This window comes from Lampris incognitus, chromosome 13 (assembly GCF_029633865.1).
Source record: "Lampris incognitus isolate fLamInc1 chromosome 13, fLamInc1.hap2, whole genome shotgun sequence".
NCBI classification, from domain to species: Eukaryota; Metazoa; Chordata; class Actinopteri; order Lampriformes; family Lampridae; genus Lampris; species Lampris incognitus.
Window position 1 is genome coordinate 34,161,745 of NC_079223.1, and position 9,391 is coordinate 34,171,135.

Here is a 9,391-nt window from a genome sequence, read left to right on the forward strand (position 1 = left end):
AATGGTTGTAATTAAAAATAAAAAAAAACCTTGGAGAATGGAAAACCAGGAGTACTGGTGGGGGTCATTGAGGACTGGATTGAGAACCACTGCTCCAAGCTTATAGCATGAGAGATATCCAAGAAAATTAGAAAGATAAAATGTAGTTAAACAGTAATGTGAGTTGTAACCAGTGATGGTGGTATACAGTGCATCCGGAAAGTATTCACACCCCTTCACTTTCCCCACATTTTGTTGTTACAGCCTTATTCCAAAATGGATTAAATTCCTTTTTTTCCCTCATCAATCTACACACAATACCCTATAATAAAAAAGTGAAAAAGGTTTTGTAGAAATTTTTGGAAATTTACTAAAAATAAAAAACTGAAATATTGCATGTACATAAGTATTCACACCCTTGGCTATGACACTCAAAATTGAGCTCAGGTTCATCCTGTTTCCACTGGTCATCCTTGAGATGTTTCTACATCTTGATTGGAGTCCACCTGCAGTAAATTCAATTGATTGGACATGATTTGGAAAGGCACACACCTATCTATATAAGGTCCCACTGTTGACAGTGCATGTCAGAGCAGAAACCAAGCCATGAAGTCTGTGGACCTGTGAGACAGGAATGTATCGAGGCACAGATCTGGGGAAGGGTACAAAAAAATGTCTACAGCTTTGAAGGTCCCGAAGAGCACAGTGGTCTCCATCATTCGTAAATGGAAGAAGTTTGGATCCACCAGGATTCTTCCTAGAGCTGGCTGCCCAGCCAAACTGAGCAATCGGGGAGAAGGGCCTTGGTCAGGGAGGTGACCAAGAACCCGATGGTCACTCTGACAGAGCTCCAGCGTTCCTCTGTGGAGATGGGAGAACCTTTCAGAAGAACAACCATCTCTACAGCACTCTACCAATCAGGCCTTTATGGTACTGTGGCCAGACGGAAGCCTCTGCTCAGTAAAAGGCACATGACAGCCCGCTTGGAGTTTGCCAGAAAGCACCTAAAGGACTCTCAGACCACGAGAAACAAGATTCTCTGGTCTGATGAAACCAAGATTGAACTCTTTGGCCTGAATGCCAAACGTCACGTCTGGAGGAAACCAGGCACCTCTCATCACCTTGCTAATACCATCCCTACAGTGAAGCATGGTGGTGGCAGCATCATGCTGTGGGGATGTTCTTCAGCGGCAGGAACTGGGAGACTAGTCAGGATCGAGGGAAAGATGAATGGCGCAAAGTACAGAGAGATCCTTGATGAAAACCTGCTCCAGAGCGCTCAGGACCTCAGACTGGGGTGAAGGTTTACCTTTCAACACGACAACGACCCTAAGCACACAGCCAAGACAACGAAGGAGTGGCTTCAGGACAAGTCTGTGAATGTCCTTGAGTGGCCCAGCCAGAGCCCAGACTTGAACCCCATTGAACATCTCTGGAAAGACCTGAAAATAGCTATGCAGCGACGCTCCCCATCTAACCTTACAGAGCTCGAGAGGATCTGCAGAGAAGAATGGGAGAAATACCCCAAATATAGGTGTGCCAAGCTTGTAGTTTCATACCCAAGAAGACTTGAGGCTGTAATCGCTGCCAAGGGTCCTCAACCAAGTACTGAGTAAAGGGTGTGAATACTTATGTACATGCAATATTTCAGTTTTTTATTTTTAATAAATTTGCAAAAATTTCTACAAAACCTTTTTCGCTTTGTCATTATGGGGTATTGTGTGTAGATTGATGGGAAAAAAAGGAATTTAATCCATTTTGGAATAAGGCTGTAACAAAAAAATGTGGGGAAAGTGAAGGGGTGTGAATACTTTCCGGATGCACTGTAAATTGTGATGCTGAGAATTTAGACTAGGGTTGTTAAATGATGATAGGCTCTAGCAAGCTAGTTGAGAAATGACACAAAACATTATTTTTTTATTGCTTTTATTTGTCCACATGTTTGAGACTTACAGCGCAGGCGTAAACAATGCATGCATTCAATATTGATGACTGGTTCTTTGAGGTAAAGACTATGACGCATACACTAACATGCTTGGGAATATTTTAAACGCCAAGCTATTGCTAAAGATTTTGAGCTTGTGATAACCATGCTGACAGCTGTCGCCCTGTACAGCTAAACAAAGTCATGTTTGTGCTTCTACCTTTATTGGCTTAGCTTCGCCATCTTTAACCTCCATTGTTCCATTGGTTGAGCCATTTTCTGCTTTGACCTGTACTTCCTGTGAGAGCTGCCCATTAACTGTACTTGCTTTTTTCAGGCCCAGGGTTGAAATTTCCTGTGTATTCGGTGATGTCTTCGTTTCAGCTTCCTCTGCCCCTTGAGACGTTCTCACTGTCTGGTTTTCAGTGGTTTCTCCTGAATCCTTGCTTTTCACCTCTTCCACGTTAGATCTGCCTTCAGAGTTATTTATTTTCCCTGGCCCCGTGGACATCGCTGATGTTTGAATGTGGCTTTTACTGGACACCTCCTGTTTCAGGCTCTTGTTTTCTCCAGGTACAGCTATCTGTTTTTCAGGCATTGGTGATTCTACTGTTTGGGTTTTACCTTCACTGTTTGGCTTTTCATCTACTTGAGAAAGGTCATTGCTAGTAGACTTGAGAGCTAACGCTTTATCTTTTTCTTGAGGGTCAACGTGTGTATGATTTTGACTGCTATTTGGCAGTTCATCCTCAGTGCTATTTGCCAATTTTCCATCTGCCTTTGGCTCTGTGTAATTCTGCTTTGCCTCACTCACAGGTGCTAAGGTCAAATTTTCCTGACCCTTCTTTTCTACTGGTTTTTCTGGTTCAACCCACTCCTTGGGCAGACTACTCTGTAGCTCTGGTGTCAAGACATTGGTTTCACCAACCGTTTTGTAAACCAAAGAGGAAGCATTCTCGAGCTCATGAGCAACACAGCTTGGCTCTTGAGCTTTATCAGAGTCTGTGGGCTGTTGGGCAGGGGTTTCATTCTTCAGTTTCTTCACTTGTGTGATGATGATACTATCTTTCACATCACCCATCTCACTGTTTTCCAATGCATCGTATTTTCCGTCATCCTTAGAGGTTGGCTTTTGAAGGTCTAGGAGCAGTTCACCTTCATCGGGGACTTCTGAGTCTGAATCCTGCACTTTTGAAGAGGCATCATTCTGAACTGTTCCCAACCTTGCTGGACTGTCTCTTCTTTCTTTCATGCTCTTTTTGCCCTCGTCATGTGCCTCATTCCCTCCCTCACCAATCATTTCAGTTAACTCAACTTCACTATGAGTCATTTTGTCTGAGTTGATGTTCTCTTCGTTGGCAACTGTTTCTGGCCCCTCGGGTTCCTCTTTAGCTTTCTCGCCCTCTTCACCAGGACCTTCTCCTTCTGCAGCATTGACTCTACTATCTGCTTTTTCCACCAGTTCTATTTGATTCTGCTGACTGTCAGACATCTGCTCACCCTTTTCCTTTCCACTGTCTTTGTCAGCTGTGCCCTCCTCTGCTTTGCCACTCCCTCCCTCAGCTTCGATGCACTCCTTCCCGCCTTCTCCTCCGTCTGTCTCCTCAAACTCTGACATCTCAATTTCCCTGGTGGTCTCTGTTATGATCTCCTCTACAAACTTGTAGCAGGGCTCTGCTCTCCCACTAGGTCTGCCCTGCTGACTGAGGCATGGGAGGCTGTAGACAGGAGACTGACGGTAGATGTAAGGCACAGAGATATGTGTGTCTGAGATGGTGGATTGGCGAGTCTCTTCACCTTCTAGGAGTTTCCTGCAAGGTAAGGGGAAAGTGATTTAATCTGCAGTGGCCAGTAGAGTGGTCCTGTCTGACGTCATACTGTGGTAGTAGAAAGGTCACAAGATGACAGAGTCTAAAAAAATTCGATAACACTTTTATGAAGCTTGCATCTATAATGCCCTATAAGCATCTATAACGCCCTATAAGCACCTATAATGTGCTATAAGCATCTATAACGCCCTATAAGCATCTTTTGCATCTATAATGCCCATACTTTCCTATAATGTGTATTACAATGACTAACGGCTATGGCTGAAGACTGAAATAGCACTGAAGTCTCATTATGCATGTCTACATAACTTCAGCAAAACAAGTTGGCTGTGATGCATTATGACATTTGACAGATAAACAGGCTAATGATGACATATTTATAATGCATAAATCCGTTTTAAATTGACAATGTATCATAAAGGTGGTTATGAGGTTTTGTGAGGGCGTATACATGGTTATAATGAATCTTACAATGACATAGCCACACTTAAAGGGCTTTATTGATCCAAGCTTCATAGAAAGTGTTGGGGGGGGGGGATTTAACCCCCTTTTCCTCTCCAATTGTACTTAGCCAATTACCCTATTTTCCGAGCCGTCCCGGTCGCTGCTCCACCCCCTCTGCTGAGCCGGGGAGGGCTGCGGACTACCACATGCCTCCTCGGGGCTCCTCCGATACATGTGGAGTCGCCAGCCGCTTCTTTTCACCTGACAGTGAGGAGTTTCGCCAGGGGGACGTAGCGCGTGGGGGAAATCACGCTATTCCCCCTCCCCCCTGAACAGGCGCCCCGACCGACCAGAGGAGGCGCTATTGCAGCGACCAGGACACATATCCACATTCGACTTCCCACTCACAAACACGGCCAGTTGTGTCTGTAGGGATGCCCGACCAAGCCGGAGGTAACACGGGGGATTCGACCGCCGATCCCCGTGTGCGTGATTTTTTTTCGTACCCGTTTTCCGGGAACTCTGCCTCTGACTGGCTTGTTCTCGTTGAGAGAGCGTTCACCGGGATTCCGGGAAGACCCGCCCCTACTCTATCTCTGATTGGCTAACCCTATCCCCAACCCCACCGTAACCCTAACCTTAACCAACCTAATCAATGGAGGCAACGAGTACTAGCCAATCAGAGGCAGAGTCCCGGAAAACGGGTACGAAAAAAATCACGCTCCCCGCGTTGGTAGGCAACGGAATAGACCGCTACGCCACCCGGACGCCCCAGATTTTTCCATTTGAACACAGTTGCCTCACATAAGGTCTGATCGATACAAGGAAAAACCAATGACCAAATGTTTTTTCCCCTCTACATTAAATGCTATCTTCTGATAGCATGCATATACATTTTGAAGCAGTTGTTTACTTGGAAGGAAGCTAACAAGACGTTAACTGTCGGCGGTCTGAGCACAACTTAACTTGCCAATAAAGTGACCCAGCCAGCCGGTGGTTTTACAAGCAACAGTGCTATTGGGATTCAATTACTGTTTCCAAATTCACGGGGGCCACCATAAGGCAGCGTTTGACTTGTCGAACAAAACCTGTAGGTGACTTAACCTTGTTTGAATCGCAGATCTTATTTGGGCAGACCCCCCCCCCCCCAAGCGGGGATTTTGGCATATGAACCATGCAGCCATCTTGCCAATAACTTTGTCCTACAAAGCGATGACATGGCTGGCCACTCTATTCAGTGTTCATTCCAACATTAACATGACGTTTTCAGTCATCCTCCGTTCTTCTTCTTACTCTGGATTATATTTGTAACATGCATGGATTAGTAGACACGCTGGCCGCTGCCTCGCGAGTACGACCCTTTAGCCTAGCGGTTAGCGATGTCTCCTGCGGTGCGGGCGATACGGGTTCGCCTCCCGGCCGCGGCAGTTCCTGTGGTTGCGTTGTCCCCCGAATTTGCTACGTATTCTTATCATAACCTAGCTTATATCGATATATTTTCCCCCTACACATACACATGGGACGTTACCTTGTCCCATTTAGAATGGCTTACCTGTACGAATATATCTCCACATCCAAAGCCATCTTTACATTAAGCAGGTCCTGGTACTCCCTCAGATGACCGGACATGTCAAATTTGGAATTAATGAGCTCATTTTCCAGCTGCTTGATTGTGTCCTGAACCAGGAGAAATATTAGTATTAATATTAGTTATTTGCATGTACAACTATGGGCTAAACTGTTTTTTCCTAATTATTCAGGGCTGTAGTCAGCTTACTAAAAGTTGTCATTTTTTTTCTCAAAGTTTTTACCTTTTTTTATTCCAAGCACATGCAAACTGACCTCTGACTTACCATGGCTGCGATTACACTATGCTTGTAGTATGCTAAAGCACGTGAGTTAGCGGAAGCATCGGCAAATAATGGACATTTCAGAGCTAAAAACGTCATATGGTATTGACTATGAGCTTTGTTTATTCCTTGGGGAACTACAAGGTTTCATTCAGTACACTTTATAGTTGGACTTTTTGGACCCCCCCCCCTTTGGCTACACTTATGATACTCATGTATCATGTTCCTGATGTGAACCAAGTGGCTTCACTGTGTGCTAGGCCGGGTCCTAAGGCTTACTAAAAGAAAAGTCCTACCTGGTAATGAATCGTTTCTTCATTGTGGCGATCCTCGGCTTCATTAGCTTGTCTTTCCAGTGCCTCCTTCGTGCCCTTAGCACAGTCCAGTTCAATGCTTTTGGTCTGCATGAGCTTCTTATACCCTTGAATCTCCTGCTGGGCTGCTTTCAGCGCCTCTCTCTTGACCTCGGCTGCCTCCGTCAGTTTTGCAAACTGGGATCTCAACGTTTGTCCTGCCTGTTGGAGGTCACACACGGCGTGACCTTCCAGCTGGGTCCTGATATCCCGGAGTGCCGCAGTGAGTTCAGGTACGCCGGGTCCCTGGTCCGCCTGAGCAACTGCCCGCGATTCTTGGATCTGGGCTCTCGTGCCTGACACCTCAGCTTCGTGGTTTTCCTTGAGAAAGCGGATTTCGTCCACGAGAGACTGCGCTTTCTCGTCCAGTTGAAGTTTGGCGCGATACGCGTCGCCGATTTCCCTTTTCAACGCGGCGACGTGTCTCTCGGCGTCCGATCGGCTGCGTACCTCCGTTTCGGTTTTCTCCCTCAAGTCGGCCAACTCGCCCTGCAGATTTCGGTGGTCTATTTCAACCTGAGCCTTCTGGCGGGTCATGTGGTGGACTAGTTTCCTCAGTTCCTCCAACTCCGGTCCATACTTCTGCTCCAAGAAAGACGGGGACGCCACGTCCCCCCTGGCTTTCTCGATCTCCGTCTCCAGCAGGTGATTGTGTTGCTCCAGGTAACGCACCTTGTCAATGAAGCGGGCGAAGCGGTCGTTTAAACCACCAAGCAGTTCTTTCTCGTTCATCTTCGCCGCATTTGCGGGAAACGGGCCGGCCACTTGCATGTCCCGGCGTGCGTTGAAGTGCTCTCCCCTCCTTGTGTCGGTGTTGTTATTGGATCCTGAACGGGCAAGTTTGTTTGGAGGATGCTCGGCTTGAGTTACTCTACGCGCTAACGCGGACCTGTGCTCCATCCTATGGCTCATGGCAGCTGTACGGAGGAGGCTCCGAGGAGGCTCTTTATACTCGCCCTATCCCCCCCGGTATGCAGAGTGAACTGTCCGCGGTGCTGAAAATCTTACACAATCAGCGGCTGTTGGTAACGAGCTGCTAACTAACGCCTCTTTGCAGCTGACCGCATTTGCTGTCGCAGACGGACAGCAGTGACGTAGGTGTGAACTCCTCAATACATGCCAGCCTCCGCCCCGTTGGTTTGATTTTTTTTTTGGGGGGGGGGCTTCTGTGCAAATGAACTAATTCGTGTTAAGAAGGGTAATGGAGTAAGATGAGTTGCGTAATTGCGCTATCACTGGTCAGTATATGGATACTGGGGGTCATTCATTTGGTCTTAACAGCAGTGGCCATGAAATCACAATCACCTTTTGAACTGTGGCCACAGCTCAGCTATTTTCTTTCACTATACATGTGTATTTACAAACTATGAGAGGTTTTTGGATTTGGTGAGGTGGACAAGTCCCGATGCGGCCAAGCACAAGGCCACTGGCTCTTACATGTATTTGACATAGTAAATATTAATGAATTCTTGATTCGTACCAGAATACCTTGCCTGAGATACATATTACATAGTGCCAACCAAAAGGCGACGGAGAGGGATGGCAGTTTTACAAAGGGCAGGTTTTGCTCAGGTTTGTTTAACAGGGAAGATGGCATATCCTTGCACCCCCCCCCCCACTTACTAGTTGTGATGAGGTTTTGAAAATAAGATGCTGACGGAATATTCAGTTACAGTAAGATTTAATTTTATTCTAGTGTTAAACGGTATGATTTCATACTCTCTTGCTTCAACGAGGCATCAATGCAACCTTGCAAACTTTACAAGTCCGCTTGGCACCTGCATATAACCAATGAGAGCCCAATGGCGTGGATGGGTTTGGATAATTCAGTCTTCACAACTTTTCATAAAACTGGACAGGCCTTTGGGTTTTCTTTGTTTCCTAATCCTCGGTTCTCCTTTAACCTGATTATAACTTGCAGCCTATGAAGGCAACATGCCCCTGAGATGTCTGTACATTGTAGGACACAAAAGCAAATAGATAACTTTCATGCACAACCTTTTACTATAAGGCTCTACAATACACCATTTTATTTAGAAACTGACCACTTTTTATGGTGTAGTCCTGATTATTTAGTCAATGCTTTGATTGCATAAATGTGAAGAATCTGTGTCATTTTTTTTGTTTTTTCTTAATCATCCATTTTTAGTATAAAGTGACAATTTCCAAGCAGGAAAGTGTGGTGATTCCGTTGCCTACCAACACGAGGATCGCCAGTTCGAATCCCCGTGTTACCTCCGGCTTGGTCGGGCGTCCCTACAGACTCAGTTGGCCGTGTCTGAGGGTGGGAAGCCAGATGCGGGTATGTGTCCTGGTTGATGCACCAGTGCCTCCTCTAGTAGGTCGAGACGCCTGTTCAGGGGGGAAGGGGGAGCTAGCGTGATCCTCCCATGCGCTACGTCCCCCTGGTGAAACTCCTCACTGTCAGGTGAAAAGAAGCGGCTAGCGACTCCACATGTATCAGAGGAGGCATGTGGTAGTCTGCAGCCCTCCCCGGATCGGCAGAAGGGGTAGAGCAGCAACCGGGACGGCTCGGCAGAGTGGGGTAATTGGCCAGATACAATCGGGGAGAAAAAAAAAGGGGGGGATGTGTGGTGCTGGTGTATCATAGAAAGATAGTTTATAGCCAGTTTTCATTCTAGCGTCTTTCTTGAACGAGTCAAGGAATGCTTCGATTTGAAAGGAGTCCTGGGTACGACGTTAAACTGCACCCCTCCGGTCGTCGGCGACTAAACCGTCACCCCCACTTCAACCCTTGGGTTGTTGTGAGGAGGGTGTGTGGACACCCAGCAGAACCAAAAAACAAAACCTGTCAAAGGGCGGACGAGTTCCTCTGTGAACCAATGGCCATCCATACCTGGAGAGGAGATAAGGACCACCAGGTACTCCCCCTACTGAAACACAATGATGACTCAACCTAGACTTGTTGAGGCATCAGCTGTGCTCCTACAACCTCAAAAAAGGTTACGGGACTGATGATGATGATGATGATCTCCCTTCAACTTTAGCAAT

The 9,391-nt window shown here is 46.6% G+C and overlaps 1 protein-coding gene across 1 annotated transcript; it reads right to left on the reverse strand.

Moving 5' to 3' along the window:
* Positions 1-2,105: 2,105 nt before the first annotated feature.
* Positions 2,106-7,291, reverse strand: LOC130122506 (neurofilament light polypeptide). The gene is made up of 3 exons (XM_056291437.1): positions 6,323-7,291; positions 5,729-5,853; positions 2,106-3,714 (listed from the first exon to the last, which is right to left on the reverse strand). The coding sequence occupies exons 1-3, from the start codon at positions 7,289-7,291 to the stop codon at positions 2,106-2,108; spliced, it is 2,703 nt and encodes a 900-aa protein (XP_056147412.1).
* Between the last annotated feature and the right edge of the window lie 2,100 nt (positions 7,292-9,391).